Raw genomic sequence first — 20,979 nt, 5'->3', positions numbered from 1 at the left:
ATCTTTGATAATTTTTTCAGCATATTTTATATATATATTCATGCTTTTCCCTTTTTTGTTTCAATGTTTTAAAACTTTTTTAAAAATATTATTTTTGCCAGGACTATGTTTCTGATGTCAATTAATAATGTTTACTTATTGTAGCGCCGAAAAAGTTTCTGTTGATCCCCTGCATATACATTAAATAATCAAAATTTATATACATTTTTAAGAATGGGAATTTTTTCTCTTTATGTAAAAACCTAATGTTGATCAAATAGTTTGAAAATAAAATGGTAACAAAAAAAAAAACAAAAATTTAAACCAATGAAAATATTATTGTATATTTTCAAATCTATTGATATAACTAAATTTAAAAAAAAGTTTTTTTTTAACAAATTTTAACATAATATTCTCAGTGTTCGAGTATTGACAGAACGTTAAGCAGCCATAAAAAACGATGGATGCTTTTAGCTCTTTGCTGCCCTCCTCTTGTATCCACTTTGAGCTTAATTACTCGCTTACCTTATTTTCTGCGTTTGTGTGTGCTTTGTATTTGCCAAATGTTGGTAGCTCAACAAAAGTAGAAGATTTTACCTGCGGGTACAGTTTGGCAAGAAAGAGAACAGAACATCGCGCTCGTTAACGTCTCAATGATTCAAGTAAATTTCGTAATTAAAACCAGAAACTTTACACGTACTTTTCTTTCAAAACTGGATTTGTAATCTAATTGTAACCATACATGTTGTTAAGTCACCTTTTCATTGAAAAAGAACAAAGTCTTGGAATTGGGTTGGGACAGCAAGCGAAAAAGTGAGTATTCTGGTTCCCCAATTCAATGTGTCAGTGAACCTGTTCCACTTTCAGAGAAGATTCAAATATATATTATTAACCGAGTAAGTTAAGATTTAAGATAAGACTTTAAGTAAGAATAAAAAAATCTGGTTGCTAAATTATAAAGTAAATAAGACTCGCCTAAAAGTGGATAAAAATAAATGACAGTAATAAAAATGTAAGGGCCATAATGTTAGAGCCTATTGAATTAAATTTACGACCTGTTAAGTATTCAAGCAATTTTGTTTTAAAGATATAACAAAAATATACTGAAGTTATTTTTTTAGTAATTTATTTATTTCCCACACTTTTCAGTAGTAATACATTAATGCTACCTTCTTATATACACTTTCGGTTATTCCGATTTTCGGTATATGTTTATACAATTTCAGTTTTCTCACGATCTATCTAATATTATGATAACATCAAGTAGAGTATTTTTAACAAATTTCAAATATTTAATATTTAATCCATAAATGTAGTAACAACATCAATGCCTATTGATTAACCTAACTAAACCAATTCAAAGTTAAGGAACCAGAAGATTAAAACTTACAATAGCAAGTACTAGATATAAATAAATGCATGCGAATGGTTCTGTATCGATGCGACTTCCTCTCAATGTCTGTTCTGTGATTTAGGATGAATTGTAAATGGAACTAATAATGCTGGCGATGCATAAAGACCCGCAAATCTGCGGGTGTTAATGAGGTGGTATTACGTTACTGTCTGTGGTGTCTCTAGGGTGTATTGTGTCCCTCATATCAGACCCACTGCATGAGGAGTCCAGACCACACTGAAGGCCCTGTTGAACATCCTCTTCAACTTGTAGAGTCCGAAGAGCAGCATCCAATAGCAAATTATGAGCAGGAAGATGCCCACGAAGGTCACCAAACAGCGGTTGGGGTTCTTCCAGTCCAGAATGGGATATATGTAGGGATTGCCGAATCTGCAGGAGAATTATGTAGGTGAGTTATAAATGGAAAAGTATACGGGTATTCTTCAGTACTCACTCATCGGTACCCCCGCATAGATGGTAAACCAGAGTGAAAACGAAGAAAAAGATCGCCAGACTCATGCCGTAAACCATATGCAGGATCCTGAGCGGAAACGCCACGACCAGGAAATCTATCAACATCATTACGGAGTTGAGGCCGTGAGTAATTATGCTAATGGCTGGAAATCGCATGGGCTTATCTGGAATAAGGCCATTAAAATTGTAGTAGTAAAGTGTTATTATTAATGTACTATTCCATTACTCACTCATCTTTCCATGGAGAAACACCCAGTAGACTGTTGATATGATCAGGGCCAGCGATAGTGTCATGTTGTAGAGCCACCAGTATACTTTCAGACCCCGCGACGTCTCCGCCTTGTGGGCGGACTCCTGTACCAGACTCCGGGTGTTCCTCAGATCGAAGTGCCAGCAGGTGACCTGTACGGCGGAGATCAGCATGGTGATCGTGCACAGCCCGAATCCCCAGTTGGTCATGTAGATAAAGAACTTTCCATCGCAGTACTGTATCACTATGCACATGATGTACACGCCCAGGAAAAACAGGGCCCAAATCCATCGGTAGAGCAAGTATATTGTGTTGATCTCATCTTTTTGCCACTGCAATAGAAAATAAAAATTAAAAAATTACCTTAGTAGTTTATATTGATTAATTAATATTGTGCCTTTTCCCATAATATAGGCATAACTTGCACTAATTAGCATCCATTGTAGATTATATTACGTCTTACAGAAACCTCGCGATTCAGCCTTATCGCAGTCACTTGTCTGACCCTTACAAGACGATCTGTTTAAGTTGATGTAATATTTTAATTAAAATCTTCCACACCTTTGCCCGCACAAATACTAAATGCTGATGACAGCTCATATCACGATTCAACGCTTATCACTTCCAATGACGTAGTCAGAATTTGGGCCTGTCTAAGTGATTTTGCCTTCGTATCAAAAACACTAGATTTGCGTGTGTAATGATATTCAAATTTATTTGTTGCGAACTTAAATATGGCGGAAATAAATGTATTTGACTTGTTAGATTACATGGTTCTCCGTGGAAATTTATGGTCAGGTTTGCCATATGATAAGGTGTCGCTGGAAAATTTATGGCATGCGCCAAAACAGTTTTCTGGTTCCTGCTTTGATTTGATTTGTATTTTATTCGAGTGAAGAGTTCTATTCCAATGTTCTCGGAATTTTAGAGGCCCAGGGAGATTACTTTTTAGGGGCGAACCGCTTGGGCTGATTTGGAAATGACTCACTATATTGCCAATTCTTATTTTGTTTGCTTTTCACAATGATTACCCGATGACCCGTGAAAAATAGGGCTGTTAACTGAGTCTTCCTTATCAAGAATGGTATGAACATTGCGTCGTACAAAAATCGGATTCCTAGACACTTATGTAGCTTAGATAGTTATTACTTTTCAGTATACCATCGCAAAGTCTGCCAAAGTACTATCTTTCCAGTATTTACAGATGTTGTTTGGAAAGCTTCTATTTATTGTTCATTCAGTTAAAAACATATTTCTATATCTATGTGGCTTATAGTTCTGAGTATTACTATTGTCCCTGCTACGTGTGTGATGTTTGTTTAGTTGGATCCACTTTGAATGGTGCCCAGCTTTTAGTTTAGCTGTGCTAATTAAATTCGAAATAATTAACAATGCTCGCGTGCACAATGTGTTCTCACCATAACATTTTATGTGTTCTGTGAACTTCCCTTTTTGTTGAGCATATTCTAAAAACTTTCGGCATACAAGCCACTTTTCCCTTTTTATTGCACACCTAATGGATGTCAGCCCTACAAAGCCCTGGAGAACTAGGTTTATATTTGGCCTGGTGTTCCTTTTTATTATTATTAAAGAAATTTGAAGTAGTTCACTTGTTAAAATCCACCTTTTACTGGTTTTTCTCTTATCAAACAATTGGGTTTATTACACACTTATCTAGTTAGATTGTTGATAGCTGGACAGTGCGTCGTTGTCTCTGGAGAACGAAAACAGTTTGGCAGTCAAAAACCCATTGCTTAGAATGTCCGGAGTTCAACGGTTATGGAACTGGAAGCCTTATGAAACACGTGCCTCCATGATCTCACGCTTAGAGTTGCAACTTTCAAGGTACACTAATGACAGTGACTACACTGTATATACTTATTTTCGCTACTGCTACTTGAAGTGCGCGCATGATATCGTGTGATACCACCTGAGCTGTTACAGCAGCGACAGAGGCTGCTGTATTTGGACAATAATTAGGGGGAACTGCCCTCACCTGGGATCTGTAGAACAAATGAACGCGATTGTACGCGAATCCGAAATTCGCCCTTTGCAATTCCTTGTTGAAGCTTTTGCAAAAGTCGTCGAAAAGTTGCATCTCATATGGTTTTTTATTCGCCTAACTTGTTTATAATTCCTTTTTGTACTGTTTCTGTGTTCACCCTTATCGAGGTGGGGACTCGTGTGGCTGGGATTGTTAGGAGCGGAGACTTCCGACCCGAGTCGCGTTTAGCCGGCTACTGACTTCACCAGTGCCTTGTGAATTATGTTCACGACTCACACGAGCGCCGCTGTGGAGCGATAGAGAGAGTTAGGTTGGGGCGAGGGAATGCGAGTATGGAGCGATGCACGGGGGATCTCCAATCTCTCCACTGTGATCTTGAAAAACCGAGATTTTTGCGATCCCGAGGGATGGGGCTGCGATTGTGGGGTTACTTGCGAGCAGCTCCAGCTGGCACGCGCACTCGAGCACTCCGAACGGCGGACTGACAGCCGGATCGGATCCGCAACCCGATCGAACACTAGTGATCGCTCGACCCCAGTCGGCTGGCGATCTCAAAGCACGTCGGTTGCCTAACGGGAATTGGACACATCGACTACGGTCGTATCACGCTTTATAGCATTCAATTTAGTATGATCTAGAGCCATCGCCCGAAAGAGTGTCAAATGGCAAGTACCGCCCTCTTGTTGGTGGTAACCGCTCTACAGACGACCATATATCTCTGATATTATTGACAGCCGGATTCCCGAAAACGCACACACATCTGTCACGACTGACCAGCAGTGAACTTGGAGCCACGGAGGTCGGCCAATTAAGATCTCCATTAGCAAGTACCACCCAAAGGCGCCCAAACCCCCATTGTCGTGCAGCACTTGATGCTCGAAATTCCAGCTGACCTACATTTGTTGAGGCCAGAAATGCTGGCGATAAGCAAAGTGTTTTCGCTCTTATCTAATCCATCAGAGAGAGCTATGGGGCACTTGAGAACGTCCAATTAGTATTTAATTAGGCTCTTCCTCTTACTCTATTTTAAAGGTACTCTAAGCGTAATCGATTTTTCAGAGATATTTTGATTTTTTTAAAAACGGCTTAGGATTTGTTATCCTCATACTATAATACTTTTAATTTATAGTTTATATTTTCTACGTCCCAGAAATACAAATACATAAAGGGTACTTATCAATGACAATAATAATACAATAATCTTTATCTTTTCCAATAAATCTGTTAAGGTATTTCATTGCAGTATCGTAACATTAATCAGTTGAATCGGGAGTAATAAATATAAATCTTGGTGTTTGAGGAATGCTGCCCAGTGGAAATATATTATTTATTATTATTAAAACCCTGTTAGAGTTAACAACAAGCCTGCGGTTCGAAACTATAGTTGACGCATTTTAGCCACTGATCTTGGAATCAATTTGAGCGCTTAATAAACGCCCAGCTTCGATTACATATGGACATTCCGTCTGAATTCTTCCAATTATATCAAATTCACACCCCGAACGTAAGTAAGCAGAGGAGCAACTGGTTCGTTACCCCTATAACTACGTTCACCTGACCTTGCCATTGGGCGGGAATGAGAAACCAATGGGTCGTCGGCATTTGCCGTAAAGATAGTGAAAGGGCACAATTGGAACTTCCTCTTCATTGCATAAATTTAATTTGCGTCCGTAATTGACATTCAATTTCAGAAGAGACATTCTTAAACTGACCTCTGGGAAGATACTGTGGGAATTGCCTGTCAGAGAAAAATATTTTTTTGCATATCAATGGTTTTGGCTGTTTTCTGTTTACGAAAAACTGAAATCAGAGAGGTGTTTACAAATAAGCTGGGATTTTCAACTAAAAGTCCCCGACGGAAATTTTGAAAACTCTCCGTTGATTCAAGTCTAGTAAGCAATTTACCTAATGAAATGTGTTTATTTTTATTGGATTAATATTCAATGTTTACTTGGTTGTACACGAGTAGGTATAATACTTCTGATTTTTTAAATCATAGCTTAAAGGTATTTTTATTAGGAGTCTACATAAGGTCCAAAGTAAAGTTTGATAAAATATTACCAAAAGTCTTTACTAAAATTAAGCTTAAATAAAATAAAAGAATGTATCAGCTTATTTTATTAGACAATACAACCATATACATATATTACAGGGTAACTAAACTAAACTTTCTGTTAAAAAATCGTCAATTGTTCTTTTTTTACTTTTCTAATTTTCTATTTTGCTGTAAGTATAACAGCTATAAAAAACACACCCTGTTTTGGCAAAAACCTTTATCACGGTACCTACAGGTATTACTTTACTATTTCACTTATCAGGGCATTCGTGAATCATGAACCGAAAGTCAATTTAAAAGATCTACGTCATGATTCGTTGTTTTTTTTATACTTTTTTTTAAAGCTTTTAAAAAAATATTTGCTTACAGTCCACTAACTTTAGGTTCCACATAAGTAGTATTCACATAAGTACTCGTATCAGCAAAGAAAACAACGTCAATTACATTTTTCCAACTTTGAACATTTGTATCATGATAGGCAAACCGATAAATTAGCCAAATGAGTTTGAAAAATTTGGTGTACTCTTTGAGGAAGTCCTTTAACTATTCCATTACAATAAACTTTTTATATTGAATTTCAAAATTTGTCTGCTATAAAACTTTCTTATAACATGTCTCATAGTAAGAACATAAATATACCTACTTAACTTTTGCTTACTGTCTTTTTATTTACTTTTCATATAATACGGCGCTTACTAAAAACATAAGCATTTAGTCAGATAATAAACCTACTGGATTTCCTTAAATTTGATAGTGTACTGATTGGTGATCTGAAGTGCTTTAAATCGAACTGAATATTCGTTTGAATTGTTTTTTTCGGCGGAACCTTATCGCTTCTGAGTCCGGTGTGAATGGGTCTGACGGCACTTGACTTGTCACGGAGGGAAAACCGTCAGAACTTGAGAAGCACGTGGGTTTATCAGTGTGTTTATGTGCCAACTTGGGAATGCGAAAATACCCAAAAATGTTTAAAAATTCAGGGCCATCGATTGCCGTGGGACCCCGCCCAATCTGGATATTAACGATGTGGGAAAAGTACCACCCCGGTGGGTGTCTGGGTACAATTTAGTCTATGGCTCTGACCGCACTTGTCCACATCAACGTCCAGGTTGGTGGACTTATCGTTGGCGTACGCTGCCGTCGAATTAGACATAAACGGTTCTTGTTCAGGTGATAAGGCTCCAGATAGCTGGAGCGTTTCCTATCACAGCCGATTACCACGATTCAGGCCGAAACGATTTGCGGAAAAAATGGCCCTCCATTTAGAGTGTTTGGCACTTGGGGCGCATGGTTCCGTCAGTCTGCGATCTACCGGCAAGGAAGCAGCCTGCTCTGGTCTCTTGTGGCCCTCCTAGTCCAGCGAAACCGACGACGAGTCTACCCAGCCACCGACATGCGGGATAAGAGCCAGGAGCCCTGCTGTCTGCCCTTGAAGGAGGAGTTCCAGCGCTCCAAGTTCTCGCTGCACCACGATGATCCTGGCGCTTTCTGCCGATCGCAATGGCAGAAGGGGGACCGCAACTTCATCTGGCTGCTCTACCGATGGGTCCTGGCTGGCTTCTTCGCCGCCGGCGTCATCGGCAGCATGGTGGAAGCCTTCAACGGCGGTCGCTGGTTCATTTACCTCACGGATTGGGGATTTTCCTTGTGCTTTTATTGCTGCACCTATGGAGCGATAATAGCCACTATTTACTTCATAAAGCCCTCGTATTTTGGTGAGTATTGAAAGCGTAGTTGAGTACCCGTGTACTCACACATGTGCCATATTAGAAGTCAAGCTAGAACTTAAAAACTTAAATACCTCATCACCCTAACTGTGACCTTAATTTTGTACCACCTATATAGCTCCTGGCAGTTGGGCCTTGAAAATCTACTGGATTTCACACTACACCACTGTGGTTCTAGCCATGATGATTACCCTGGTATTCTGGGCTGCTCTCTATCCATGTAAGTTGTTCTTTCATCAGAGCTAAAGATCAAAAATAGGTACTTATATACATTTTCCTTATAGCTATGCCAGAAATGGGGGCCGACCTGTACAACCTGTGGGCGCATGCGTTTAATTCCATTTTCATGGTTTTCGACTGCTTTATGGTCGCCTTCCCCACCAGAATTATGCACTTTGTTTATCCCTTCATCGTTGGCCTTACCTATGGCCTATTTTCGTTAATTTACTTCTGGGCTGGAGGAGTAGATCCGTAAGTAGGATGTTAAAGTCTTTGTGGTCATCTTTTATAACTCTGAGAATGTCGCAGGATGGGAAATCGCTTTATCTACTTCATCTTGGACTGGGAGCGACCTGGTCTGGCCATAGGAACGGTTTGTGGCTGCATTGTCCTTGTCAGCTGCTTCTGTATCTTGGTCTTTGGACTCTACAGATTACGTATCTCGATTTACGAAAGCTGTTGTAAGAAACCGGAGGAAATTCCGGCCACTACGGTTACTCATAAAGAACCAGCCCAAACGGTTTGATTCGAAATCTTCCATTCCTTGTGCGACTCTGAAGAACTTGGTAGAGGTTTTTTGATGGATTTTAATTATTTCGTCCATCATAAAATCATACCCAAAAGACAAGCTTTTATTTTGTACAATAAATGCTCTTCTTGCTGAATGTTAAGGAAAGTAAACTTTCTTTGTGTTTTCTACTATTCATATTGAAGTTGTAGAAATGATTTTACATATAATATTACTACAAAAGTTAAATAAAATATAGTTTCATTTATTAACAAATGTATCAATTGATGGAGGATTAACTAATACTTCGATTCCTTTTTTATTTTTTAACGAAAGCTATGAGAAATTTTCTAAAAGCTGCATTAATAAATCGCTATACATCAAAACATCATTCTACAACTTTCAATGGCTGTATATTAGCAAACATTAATAAATCAGTATACATCAAGACATCAATCTACAACTTTCAATGGCTGTATATTAACTAACAAAATTTTTTTATAACGTCCATACTTTTGTAATTCTTTATCTATACCATAAGTGGCATTGCCCCTTCACCAATTTTTCTTTTGTAAAATAATCGTACATATCTTGAAACGATTTGGTAGACAGGTTGATAGTGGCTATTTGTTCTGTTTGTAGTGTTAGAACCAAACTTATATTATTTATACCAAAAACCGCTGCTGATAAGGTTAATCGTGATTCGCAAGTAGGGAATTTTATGGACTCCGATCGAGAATTCCCAATATACTTACCATAAGCCATAAAAACCCTCCGACACTCGAGTGCAGTTTTTATGTCTCACTTGCATATTACGGACTTTCCCGAAAATCAGTTTACGAATTCCAATAGCAGCTAATACGGCTGCGCCAGATGGAAGATTAAAGGTGTGTTCCTAGTCCCCAAGTTCGATTTCGTCGACCGCTCTTGCCGACCTTGTCCACGTTGGGGGTCTTATCGTGGGCTCGGACACTCTGCCGAATCAGACATTAAAGGTACTCTTGGGATGATAAGGATCGTGATAATTCACATTGTGTGTATCACACGATTAACTCGATTCTAACCGAAACTATGCCCCCTATTAAGCTATTGGAACACCTGTGCCTCCATTAGTCTGTGGTTTACCGTCAAAGCAAAAGCTTGTTTTAGCCCATCGAAATCCAAGGCATGGGTGATGAGAACAGTGAGGGTTGCTGCCTGCCCTTAAAGGAGGAGTTCCAACGCTCCAAGTTCTCCCTGCATTATGAGGACCCTGGAGTCTTCTGTCGCTCGCAATGGCAGAGTGGAGAGCGAAGTTTGATCTGGGTCCTCTATCGATGGGCGCTGGCTACCTTCTTTGCCGCTGGAGTTATTGGCAGCATGCTGCAGGATTTTAATGGCGGTCGATGGTTCATATTTCTCACGGATTGGGGATTCACGCTGTGCTTATTTACCTGCACATACGGCGCTGTAATCGCCACCGTTTACTACTTTAATCAAAGTTATTTTGGTGAGTATTGGCTTAACTCTTAAAATAATAAGCAAATAATTCTACAACCTCCACAACTTTTAGCTCGTGGCGATCGTTCGCTAAAGATTTACTGGATTTCACACTATACCACTTCGGTTCTATCAATGCTGATTACCACGGTCTTCTGGGCAGCGCTTTCTTCTAGTAAGTTGAGCACTTAAATCGAAATTATCGGTTAAATAACATGTTTATCTGATTCAGCCATGCCCGAAATAGCTGGAGAGCTTTACAACTTGTGGTGCCACGCCTTCAATTCGATCTGCATGGTGTTTGACTGTTTCATGGTGGCTTATCCCAACCGTCTTATGCACTTTATCTACCCCTTTTCCGTTGTGCTTATTTTCCTGGTACATTCTTTGATTTACTACTGGGCCGGCGGTACTGACATGTAAGCAAATCTTTAGTTTAAGCAGCTTAACTTTTACAATTACTTTTACAGCGACGGGAATCGGTTTATCTACTACGCGCTGGACTGGGCGCGTCCTGGGCTGGCGATTGGATTTGTTTGTGCCGCTTTGTTTCTAATTTGCTGCTTTTCCTTAGTGGCCTTTGGAATTTATCGGTTGCGGATCTCTATGTACAACTGTTGCAACAAAAAGCATGAGGAAACACCAGACCTTAAGGCTACTCCCAAGGGTACCTCTCTTACTGTTTAAATTCTATCTTTTTTAATCGGTCTCAAAAGCATAGTATAGAAAAATCTGTACTTAGGCCATTTTCTGGACCACGGCGAACTGAAGTGATTGGATTTGGTTAGACCATTTTTCCAGAGCATTGTATCGCGAGGCGCTGCTGTTGATCTTGTCTAGCTGGAGCACCTGGTTTACCTGGTCGATGCGACCCTTGATTGTGCTGGTGATGCAATAAACATTAGATAAACACTCATAATCTTGTTAAGTATGAAATCTTACTCATCCAGAATGCAGGAGACCAGCAGGCTTTCCACTTCGGCAGGCTCAATGTTCAGCGCATTGGCTATGAAGGGTATAGCAATGTTTTTATACGGCCTAATTAGTTTTATAAGCACCTGGGTGCGAATGTTCCTCAACAAGTCCTCAATGTGTTCTCGGATAAACTGATCGGCCATGATGTTGCTGCGATGCTGCCGCAAAATGGTCTCAAACTCGTTTATGTCGTTGTTCTGATAGGAGTTGACCAAATTCGTCATGGCCAAGATTTCTGGATCGTTCTTGTACGGTTTGGCCTCCTGCGAGTCAAAGGGATTTATTCCTGATTTCATCAGCCTAAAATAAGTGCCATATTAGTTAGGGGAGAGTCTCTGGGAAACTAAAGCTACACGTACATATTAGCCAACACCAAGTACTTCAAGCACGTTGTTCTTCGTGGTGATCCGCTTTCATCGTAGTTTTTGAACGCCTCAAAGAAGTCCGTGTGCGCCTTTTCGAACTCGCCCTCTCTCAGATGCATTTTACCGCCACACTCGCGAATGACTCCCATGATCAGTGGATGAGGAATGGCCGACTTGATGTGAAGTGACTGTTCGTAAAGGGCCTTCAGCTTCTTGTTGTTCTTTTGCACCGTGTACATCTGAATCTCAAGGGCATAGATTTCCAGGAGCTGTGTGCCCTTCTTCAGATCGTCCTCGCCATCATCAGTCTGGCAGCTTTGATGCAACTGCTTGAGTATCTTCTGCAGCTTGGTGAAGTCGCTGCGGTCAAAGTAGAGTTTGCCCAGCTTGGTGTTGGTCTTGAACCACAGGCGATCGTTTTTGGCATCGCGCAGGGCATCCAGAGTGGTCTCGTAGAAGTTCTGGAGCAGGGCCATCTAGGAATAACAATTAATTAACATCGGCAAGCATATCTTAAATAAGTAAAGCTCCGAAGGAACAACCAATCCTAATTGTGGCATACATAGTCCCTTCAAGAATGAAATATTTTTTAATGCTCACATTCTTTGATGTGGATATGTAGTCCAGGATCGAATTGATGCTCTTTTCCGAATGATTCCTGGTCACGGCGCTCTTGATGTAGGTGAGCAGCTGCTTATAGCGCACCATCATCTCCTCGTAGTTGCACTGGAGGGATATTTCATTATTCAGAGGTATATATAGAAACGTATTGAGAACTTCCTCACCAGCCTGAAGTTGATTTTGATCATTTGCTTCAGCGCCTTGAATCCCCACTCCCCCTTTTCGCCATTTTCCAGGTCGAGAACCTTTTGGAAGCTGGCCAGGGCTGCCCTGGGTTCCTCCTCCTTCAAGGCCTTGCTGTTGTAGTATTGATTCTCCAGATCCACGTCCGGTTCCGAGTTGCTATCTTCAGAGTATTCCTAAAAGTTGTTAACAAAAGAATGAAGCCGGCATTATGGGAAGGTGTCTTTGCACATCTAAGGTGCCCTAATTCCAATATTACATACCAATCCATAGTCCTCATCGTCGTCGCACATGAAATCATCATCGTTATCGGACATTTTGCGCCTTTTAGTTGTTTTATTACACTTTATCAGCAAAATAAGTAAATAAATGCGAATAGAATATTTTTTGCGAGGAAAGGTGTGACCGTTTTGTGTTTAGCAAAAAAATGCTGCTGAATGTGACCACCAGCTGTTGACAATCGATAACAGTGATGGAGATGCTCAAATAAAAACGGTGACAGTGTAATATTAACTGGTGCAATAAATGTTAAATAAAATTAAAGCAATGAAAGTATTAAAAATTATAACAATCCTATTTTTAAGTTCCATAAAATATAAAATATTTTTATTGCTTCATCTAAATGTTTCTGATTTGTATAAATTCGAATTAAGACCTTCCTTAAAGTAGTTTGTTCAAAAAAAGGCGGGACATAATTTTTGAAAACTATCTGATCTTCTTCAATTATTTCGTGACTGCCTTGCTGCTACTTGCGAATACTTTTAAAGTAGCTAACGGTAACGGAAATTTGCCCATCCCTGGTCTGACCAGTGCTGCCCATCACTTCAACAGGTTTTCTCGTTCATCCTTTGCCAGTGAAATGAGGTAAACAAACTCTTATCAGTACTTTTTTATTTTGCTAAAAACCAAACAAAAACACAGCCTGACAAAGCGACTCCTGCACATTTTCCCTCGTTGCAGTGCCGTAAAGGTAACGCATGCCTCGGGGGACCGCAATTCGGCGCCCATAGCCGAGGCTCTTCTTGGCCAAGTGGACAGGAGCACCCCGAATTTGCAGTTGCTGGAAATCGCTTCGGGATCGGGACAGCATGTGGGATTTCTGGCGCCGCTGATGCCCAACATCACCTTTCAACCGACCGAGCACGAAGGGGCTCACTTCGATTCGATTGGCGCCTATGTGGCGGATTGTCCAACGCAGAATATCCGGGCACCCTTCCATGCGGACATCAGCCGGGATCCCAAGGATTGGGAGATTCCTCAAGCACCAGAAAGCTATGACTACATGTTCAATTCCAACATGATGCACATCAGTCCGTGGATCTGCTCCATAGGACTTTTCCGGGCTGCCGGACAGCTCCTGAAGAAGGGTGGAAGGATGTTCACCTATGGACCGTATGCAGAAAACCGATATCTCGGTCCGCAGAGCAATTGGGACTTCGACCAATACCTCCGGAAGAGAGACTCCTCCTGGGGCGTTCGTGACATCATGGATCTAAAGGTCGTGGCGGAGGAGAACGGGATGCAGCTGGAGAAGATCGTGGAGATGCCGTCGAACAACAAGTTTCTGACCTGGCTTAAGCTATCAAATAGTGTACTAGACTGAGGTTGTTGGGCGATTACCCCTTTTAGATAACATATGTAGTTTATTTGGCGGCAATAAAGTTTATTGTCGTTCGAGTGCCTGCTCATCGAACTAGGCCAAGTGGACAGAGCGAGGTGAGGCGAGAGCGCAGGAACTGACCCTGAAAGCGCAATTGATAGTTGCTCGATCGATTGGTGGACTCTATATAAAGACGGTGCTGGTTGCACCTGCAGCACAAGCGATCCAACACCGGAGTTACAGGCATGGAGCAAACGATTCTTCAGCTGCTTCTCGTGGGGATTCTCCTGGTTAATCTGAGCCTTGCAGCCACTGTGAGACGACCGCGACTGGATGGTCGCATCGTGGGCGGTCAGGTGACTAGTATAAAGGACATTCCCTACCAGGTTTCGCTGCAGCGGAGCTACCACTTCTGCGGCGGCTCTCTGATCGCCCAGGGTTGGGTCCTCACAGCCGCCCACTGCACTGAGGGATCGGCCATACTCGCCTCCAAAGTACGCATTGGATCCTCGCGCACTTCTGAAGGTGGTCAGCTGGTGGGGATCAAGCGGGTCCATCGGCATCCCAAATTCAATGCCTACACCATCGACTTTGACTTCTCCCTGCTCGAGCTGGAGGAATATAGTGCGGAGAACGTGACCCAGTCGTTCATAGGCCTGCCCCAACAGGATGCTGACATTGCCGATGGAACTCCCGTACTGGTTTCCGGCTGGGGAAACACGCAGAATAGCCAGGAGTCCACCGCCGTTCTCCGGGCCGTAACCGTGCCCAAAGTCAGTCAGATGCAGTGCACGGAGGCCTATGGCAGTTTTGGGAGCATCACGGATCGAATGCTCTGCGCAGGACTGCCGGAGGGCGGCAAGGATGCCTGTCAAGGCGACTCCGGAGGTCCTCTGGCCGCCGACGGCATTCTTTGGGGCGTCGTCTCCTGGGGCTACGGATGCGCCAGGCCAAACTATCCCGGCGTCTACTCGCGAGTGTCTGCAGTTCGCGATTGGATTAGTTCTACTAGTGGTATTTGATATCCGTAAAACACCAATATCGATTATAATCACTGACTCAAATAATGGCGAAATATAAACCGATTTTAAGATTGTTCTGAAGTTTCGAAATATAATTTCAATTACTTAATAATATTATGTTATATTAGAAAGATGACCATGCATCTAGATAGTACCCCTAGAAGTATTAGGTAACTTGGACCGTTTTTTTAAATTGTGAATCCGAAAATGACCAGTTGTAATATTTTCGCCACCTATGCAATGAAGGAACTAATGTCACTTGCCCTCCGACATCTGCACCCCTCCATCGGTGCATTTATCATCGCCAGCCGAAGCAATTGACCCAGAAAAACCCTGAGTCCAAATATTGACATAGTCTGGAAGGAGAGTTTAGAGGAGGGCCCAGATGACCACATCATATCCATAACGGCAGACAGACGGAGACGAAGATCAAATTTACCTAATGATTGGCCCAAAGGCAAATAAAAGTTCGCAGCAAGAAGAAAAAGGGGCAAAGTAAGCATAGGTGAAGTGAACTGATTGGGCAGAGTGGCACAAGTTTCAATTTCGAGTGGTAGAGCTCTTGGCCTCCAGATATTTTTCATCTTCGATTGCAGTGGCCCCTTTGCTCTGGTGTTTTCCCTTGCAGTTCTCCCAGTCATTTTCCATTTTCCTGGCCTCACTAATTGTTGATTAAATGCTGCAAATTGCTGCGAGTGTTCCACATTGTTACCCTTCCTCTGGCTTTTCCGTTGACGTTTTCGGTTACCTTGCACCATCTACGGTTGTCAAAGCAGTTAGCAGTCGAACCACAGGTGCTAAGGGGGAGCACCGGGGGGAAAGTCGCCCGGCAGGTGTGTCGATGTGTCCTTTGGGTCATTGCAATTTTGCACGTGAACTTGTTAACAGCAAGGAGCTGCAAGGAAAAAAGGAACACGGAGGTGAACTGAACGGAGCCAAGACATGAACTGCAAATTGAACGGTTATGTCGAGCGATGGGTTACAAGGCAAACTTGGCGCTGCTATTCTCAACTTTCCAATGAACTCCAGTGGGTCACTGTGCAGCATACTTTCAGGCGTTTTTAATCTACAATGGGAAGCAAACAGCACTATGATTTGGAACCCAATGAGTACAATTTCGGAAGCCATGATAGTCAGTAACCCTCTGTTTATGAATACTTTTTAATATAAGAACTAGAATCCATTCATGTTACCAACACATAATAAACACTATTTTTATTATATTTTAATTTACCAGTATCATTTTGGACCTGTGACAATATGACAATTTAATAAGAATGTAGATAATAAAAATTGATTCAATCCTTTATTTATCTCTAGCCATATTACATACTAAACAAAAAATAAATGCAACAATATCAATATTTTATTTTAATAAAAAGGATTCGGAAGTAATGACAATCAATTCCATAATCACAAACCTATTTTATTTTAATGTACCCGTATTATTTGCCGTATTACAGACTAAACAAAAAATAAATGAAACAATATCAATATTTTATTTTAACAAAAAAGGATTTAAAAGTAATGCCAATACATTTTATAGTCACATAACTATGGTATAAAACTACATATAATATAGACATAAGTATTTTAAACTTTATGATAAGTTTATTATTATAATATCATATTATTCTGTTGTTGTATGATATTTTATTTCGCTATTGCTATTTTGGTGAATAACTTCAAGAGCTTACTCGAAAATACAAATATTTGTTTTAATATTAAAAAATCTTGCAATTAAAAATGTAGTGTAAAATTTAATGTGATATAGATCAGTATGCTTTAACTGTCTGTTGCACCTAAATAATGAACTTGGTTATTGTTGTTGAGTTATATATCAACAAAAGCGCAGTGAAAATCATGAATTGTTTTATTTACATTTCACGATCTTGAGATTATTCTTGGTCACTTTACTCGTTGAGATGCAATTAGGATGCTTGAGCTCATCCTTTAAAGTTCTCCAGGCTCCCTTGGAGAAGTGGCGACCTCGACTAACGACTTGTGGCAGTACTTAAGCTGCTTTTGTTATTGTTTTTCTTTCCGAACCTCCCCCTTTCCTTGTTTCTATTTTTTGCTTCCCTTTTTGTTGTTCATTGGAGCCGCCGAGACATAGAAAATGTAAAATTTGTTTGTTTCCTTTCATTGATGTTGAAAGTTTTTGCAGCTGCTGCAGACAATGCAATGAGTCGGAGTCGGGTCCCATACTCCTAGATTCCGTATTCCCTGCTCCCTATTCCCGCCCATATCTCCAGTCCCTTCTCGGTCTCTAATTTTATCTGCTGGGCTGCCAGGGGACTGTCTTATTATTGTAGTTTGTCGATTTGTTTGCGTTGTAGCCAACATTGTTGTTCTCTTAGCCAGTCCAAAAGTGGGTGTGTGTGTGCGCGTCCAGATGGTCCAACAACAATCTATTGTTATAAATTATTTTGCAGCTTTTGTAATTTGTTATGTGAACAACAAATATTGTCGAGAGCACAAAAAATCTATTGAATCCTTGTTTTTGCGACGGCAGAATGCATATTGATGAGGAGACTTTTTGGAAAGCCCTTCCTGTTATTCTATTTTGTATATCAAGGAAGTGAAAGAATTGAAATGATTATAATTAACTTTGTACACATGTCCTTAGGAATTCTTCGCATATTAGAAAATGTTTTTTATTTTTTAGAAAAAGAGCCGAAATATTTTATATTCTCCGTTTGATTTAAGGGCTGGGGCTGTAGGGTTAAAAAATATTGCAAAGATTAAATACATCTGCTCTGGGGCCATGGCGAATTGTCTATGACTCAGTTAGGTGGACTACGCGGCGTATGCTTGATCTGGCGGGCTGCTGCCGCAACTCGCTCGTTCTTTGAGAGTGTGTATGTTTTTTATGGAAATAATATTCTTGTCAGGATTAAAAAGGATACGTGACCGGAATACGAGTGTGCAATGTGCATGCGGAAATGTGGCCAGGACCTGCGCGAGATGGGAACAAAAAGGGCAGGGACAAAAAGCGGAAAAAGTAGACAAACAGGAGCCGCAACAGGACTAAAATGTATCTGTCAGACTCGTCGACTTTTGCTATCGTTGTCGCCTGTCGCATATCTGTATCCGTGTTTGTGCTGGTATTTTTCTTGCCAGCTCTTAGCCACTTCCCATCCACCAGCCTCCGTCCTGAACCCTCCGCCGCCGCCATCATCATCATCATCATTTCGATGCTTATCCTTGCTTATTGTCCTGTCGGAAAATGCTCGCTGCTGCTGCTCCTCTGCTACTTTGTTCCATTTTAATTTTTAAGAAAGCATATTGTAATTCTGTTGTTTACCTGTTTGGACACTCGGATACACGTACTTTTTAAATCTCGACCGCAGGCGATCCCCTGTTTTTTGCTTGCCAGATTGGAGTGCCCTCGTCGTCCTTTCTCGCTGCTCCTGCTCCTTTCCAGTGCAGTCAGTCATTTGGCCTGTCATTTGTAATATTCCCCTACGCATCCTTGACAGCGGCTTAGCATTGTTGTTGCCACAGCTGCTTAGCTATTCGTGGCATGTCCTGGGCAATGGCCACGATTGTGATGTATGATTTTCAATTCCACCTACGGCAAGTCCTCTTCTAATTTTGCTGAAATTATTCCTTGGCTTAACCGAAAAAACAAATAAAATGAAAACATTTTACAGGGCTTCATCCTGGGTTTATTTGTCCGCTAAGCTACGTGTTTTCTGCAGACTACTTATGTATCTTTTATTTTTGCATATATTTGCCCATCAAACTATTTATAAATTGTATCTTTATTTAAAGTTTTTGGGGAGCTAGGCTCCATTATGTATTTACTTTTTATTATTTCTTCGAAACAGTCTAAATCAATTTTGATAAAAAATTAGAACCTTATCTTATCTGCACTGAAACACAATATTAATCATCGGCTTGTGAATTTCCGTCATATATAATAAAATATTTTTGGGAGAGCTCAAATTTATTTGACTGTGACTCAAATTCTAGAACTAAAAGTTTCTTATCTGGAAAAGTAGCTATCTCGTGCTTGATTTATGCTATACGATGCATAGTTACATTGATATCTGATATTATTAGCTGCTTACAGTCAGGCTGTTAGATATCGGTATTACTATTTTTATGTCGGCATCATATAAGTATGTATGTATTATATTTATCAATAGCCTATACTATAATGATGTCACTCCTCATAGACGGATGTGAAAATGTTATAAAATCAGTCATTAGTTATGAAACATTGTTGATAATACTTAACCCCCCCACTTATTTCGATCCCATGTGTGTATATCAACCTCGAGTAGTCCAGAAATGCATCCAATCAGAAGAAATCCCCGTATTGGTGTTTAGTCAACAACTCCAATACACTTCCCTGACTCAAAGTGGGTTAAAGCATATTGATAGCAGTATCTAATCTTTATAGCCGGCATAAAAACCGCTTTTATTATGGTTCAGTTGTGGAGTACAAAATGAGCTGCCATCGGCTGCACTTGATTCAGTTCCCGTAGAGACAGCTTTGTGCAGACTAGCGGTTATACGTCAAATACAAACTATCCTTTGATCAAAATGTGGAAGAAAGTGATTTTCTGTGTGGTTCTCGTGGCCTTTGTGGGCGTGCAGTTTGGTGAGAAAAATTGTTGAACTCACACCTGAATCCTTGTTAATGGAATACTTTTCACTATTAGCCAACTCGCTAACCTGCTCCAAATGTACTTCCCCAAGTGGATGCAAAAGTCCTTCGTCCGAAACCTGCTCTAACTCGACGGCCAATGCCAATAAGGTGTTTTTGGAATCGTACCACAGCAATGTGCCCGCAATTAATGGCAGTCTGAGCTTCTCCTGTGCCAATCTCACATACTACCATGCAGCAAGTAAGTCTTTTCCTGGTTCTTGGGGTTTTTGGTGGATCACCCAAATATGTCATCTGACTTACCTTCAGACAACACTCATGGCTCGGAGTTCCTGGGCTGTGTCTTCAATGAGACCAACGTCTGCTCTCTGACTTTGACCAACACTTCCACTGGATGGTCCAGGAAATGCTTCACCTGCGGCACCGATTACTGCAATCCGGCGGGAACCTTCAGCGGCAGTGCCTATACCATCGTGGGCTCCGCGATTGCCCTGCTTTTGGCCAAAATCCTCAGCTAGGCTCACCTTCTAACTGGCGAAATAAGCAGTATTCCAAACTAATTCCAATTGTATAATATTTATTTTCAATGTTTTATAAAAAATAAATGAAAACAAGACTTTTTTAATAAAACGGCTTCCTAATACAATACTTTTAGAGATTTATAAAAAATTCTTGAAATTGAATCTCTTAAAGATTTGCTAAAAAATAAATATATGAAAACAAAAGTAATAGATTTCTAAATAAAATATTATTAAGTAACAAAATTTAGTGATTTAAATTATGAAAAGGGTTCAGACAAGATTATTTATGGGTTATTGATACTAAAATAATAGCTATACATGGTATTTATTATATTTTTGTTAGTCCTTGAAACTTAAAATTTGAGTTTGAACAAAGCAGGCTCCTTTGCAAAATAACAATCCCAATTTATTATTTTTCTTATCAATATACACATATGATTCACAGTCCTAACCCACATTGTTTATTTACACTTTTATTGGCCAGTTCTCGGAAGGTTTATTAAATCGTTTTATGGCTTCGCTTTAATTATTTATTAGCTTGTAAAGTTTATGCTAAGACTTCCTTTAGAAATAATAAATAGCTACGACTTTTGCAATTTCAAGGAGTGTATCAAACGTAAGTGCAAACAAACCAGCTGCTGGAATTTAACCTTTTATCAAAAATTCTACTATGTAAATCAATTTTTCGTAAATTAAATATGAGTCAATGTAGGGCTCTCCAAATCAATTAGCAACCCAATAAGTTATTAGCCAAAAACTTCCCCTACTTGATTGCTACCAATTGTACGCAACGGTTTTATCAGCTTATTGCCATATTGGCGCGCATATTAGGTGCGGCCTAAGATAAGGGCCATAATATTCGTTTATAAGAGCAGACCCTACTTCTGACAGGTGCCAAATTGTCAGGCTATGAGTAAGTTTTGAAACTGTGGGCTAGGTACAACCAAAAGTAACAGATAACACTACGAATGAAAATAAAGATTA

The 20,979-nt window shown here is 40.4% G+C and overlaps 7 protein-coding genes across 9 annotated transcripts; 5 read left to right on the top strand and 2 right to left on the bottom strand.

Annotated features, from left to right (window-relative positions):
• Nucleotides 1–1,088: 1,088 nt before the first annotated feature.
• Nucleotides 1,089–4,577, bottom strand: LOC108032765 (protein rolling stone). Of its 2 annotated transcripts, none has more exons than XM_017106761.3 (4): nucleotides 4,093–4,577; nucleotides 2,077–2,428; nucleotides 1,827–2,010; nucleotides 1,089–1,762 (listed from the first exon to the last, which is right to left on the bottom strand). In XM_017106761.3, exons 1-4 carry the CDS (start codon nucleotides 4,192–4,194, stop codon nucleotides 1,573–1,575), a joined length of 828 nt encoding a protein of 275 aa, XP_016962250.1. In that variant the 5' UTR covers nucleotides 4,195–4,577; the 3' UTR covers nucleotides 1,089–1,572. The 2 variants fall into 2 exon arrangements, with proteins under 2 accessions (XP_016962250.1, XP_050740793.1); XM_050884836.1 differs by lacking the exon at nucleotides 4,093–4,577 and adding an exon at nucleotides 3,767–3,920.
• A 2,787-nt stretch (nucleotides 4,578–7,364) lies between these two features.
• LOC108032696 (protein rolling stone) lies at nucleotides 7,365–8,997 on the top strand. Its single transcript, XM_017106673.3, has 4 exons — nucleotides 7,365–7,872; nucleotides 8,003–8,104; nucleotides 8,169–8,355; nucleotides 8,413–8,997. The coding sequence occupies exons 1-4, from the start codon at nucleotides 7,551–7,553 to the stop codon at nucleotides 8,627–8,629; spliced, it is 828 nt and encodes a 275-aa protein (XP_016962162.1). The 5' UTR covers nucleotides 7,365–7,550; the 3' UTR covers nucleotides 8,630–8,997.
• A 781-nt stretch (nucleotides 8,998–9,778) lies between these two features.
• LOC108032695 (protein rolling stone) lies at nucleotides 9,779–11,009 on the top strand. The gene is made up of 4 exons (XM_044094268.2): nucleotides 9,779–10,100; nucleotides 10,164–10,265; nucleotides 10,323–10,509; nucleotides 10,561–11,009. Exons 1-4 carry the CDS (start codon nucleotides 9,779–9,781, stop codon nucleotides 10,775–10,777), a joined length of 828 nt encoding a protein of 275 aa, XP_043950203.1. The 3' UTR covers nucleotides 10,778–11,009.
• On the bottom strand, nucleotides 10,773–12,663 carry LOC108032694 (COP9 signalosome complex subunit 2). Its single transcript, XM_017106668.3, has 6 exons — nucleotides 12,498–12,663; nucleotides 12,216–12,410; nucleotides 12,031–12,156; nucleotides 11,425–11,906; nucleotides 11,033–11,365; nucleotides 10,773–10,973 (listed from the first exon to the last, which is right to left on the bottom strand). Exons 1-6 carry the CDS (start codon nucleotides 12,549–12,551, stop codon nucleotides 10,829–10,831), a joined length of 1,335 nt encoding a protein of 444 aa, XP_016962157.1. The 5' UTR covers nucleotides 12,552–12,663; the 3' UTR covers nucleotides 10,773–10,828.
• Nucleotides 12,664–12,994: 331 nt separating this feature from the next.
• Nucleotides 12,995–13,911, top strand: LOC108032743 (UPF0585 protein CG18661). Of its 2 annotated transcripts, none has more exons than XM_017106727.3 (2): nucleotides 12,995–13,098; nucleotides 13,156–13,911. In XM_017106727.3, the coding sequence occupies exons 1-2, from the start codon at nucleotides 13,094–13,096 to the stop codon at nucleotides 13,835–13,837; spliced, it is 687 nt and encodes a 228-aa protein (XP_016962216.1). In that variant the 5' UTR covers nucleotides 12,995–13,093; the 3' UTR covers nucleotides 13,838–13,911. The 2 variants fall into 2 exon arrangements, with proteins under 2 accessions (XP_016962216.1, XP_016962217.1); XM_017106728.3 differs by having other exon boundaries at nucleotides 13,058–13,098; nucleotides 13,195–13,911.
• A 148-nt stretch (nucleotides 13,912–14,059) lies between these two features.
• LOC108032365 (trypsin-1) lies at nucleotides 14,060–14,911 on the top strand. The gene has a single exon (XM_017106178.2). The coding sequence runs from the start codon at nucleotides 14,080–14,082 to the stop codon at nucleotides 14,854–14,856; it is 777 nt and encodes a 258-aa protein (XP_016961667.2). The 5' UTR covers nucleotides 14,060–14,079; the 3' UTR covers nucleotides 14,857–14,911.
• Nucleotides 14,912–19,315: 4,404 nt separating this feature from the next.
• On the top strand, nucleotides 19,316–20,122 carry LOC108032427 (uncharacterized). Its single transcript, XM_017106249.3, has 3 exons — nucleotides 19,316–19,468; nucleotides 19,530–19,715; nucleotides 19,784–20,122. The coding sequence occupies exons 1-3, from the start codon at nucleotides 19,411–19,413 to the stop codon at nucleotides 19,990–19,992; spliced, it is 453 nt and encodes a 150-aa protein (XP_016961738.1). The 5' UTR covers nucleotides 19,316–19,410; the 3' UTR covers nucleotides 19,993–20,122.
• Nucleotides 20,123–20,979: the final 857 nt, after the last annotated feature.

This window comes from Drosophila biarmipes, chromosome 2L, assembly GCF_025231255.1.
Source record: "Drosophila biarmipes strain raj3 chromosome 2L, RU_DBia_V1.1, whole genome shotgun sequence".
Taxonomy (NCBI): domain Eukaryota; kingdom Metazoa; phylum Arthropoda; class Insecta; order Diptera; family Drosophilidae; genus Drosophila; species Drosophila biarmipes.
Note: the sequence above shows the minus strand (reverse complement) of the source record. Positions and strands in the feature narration are given on the sequence as shown.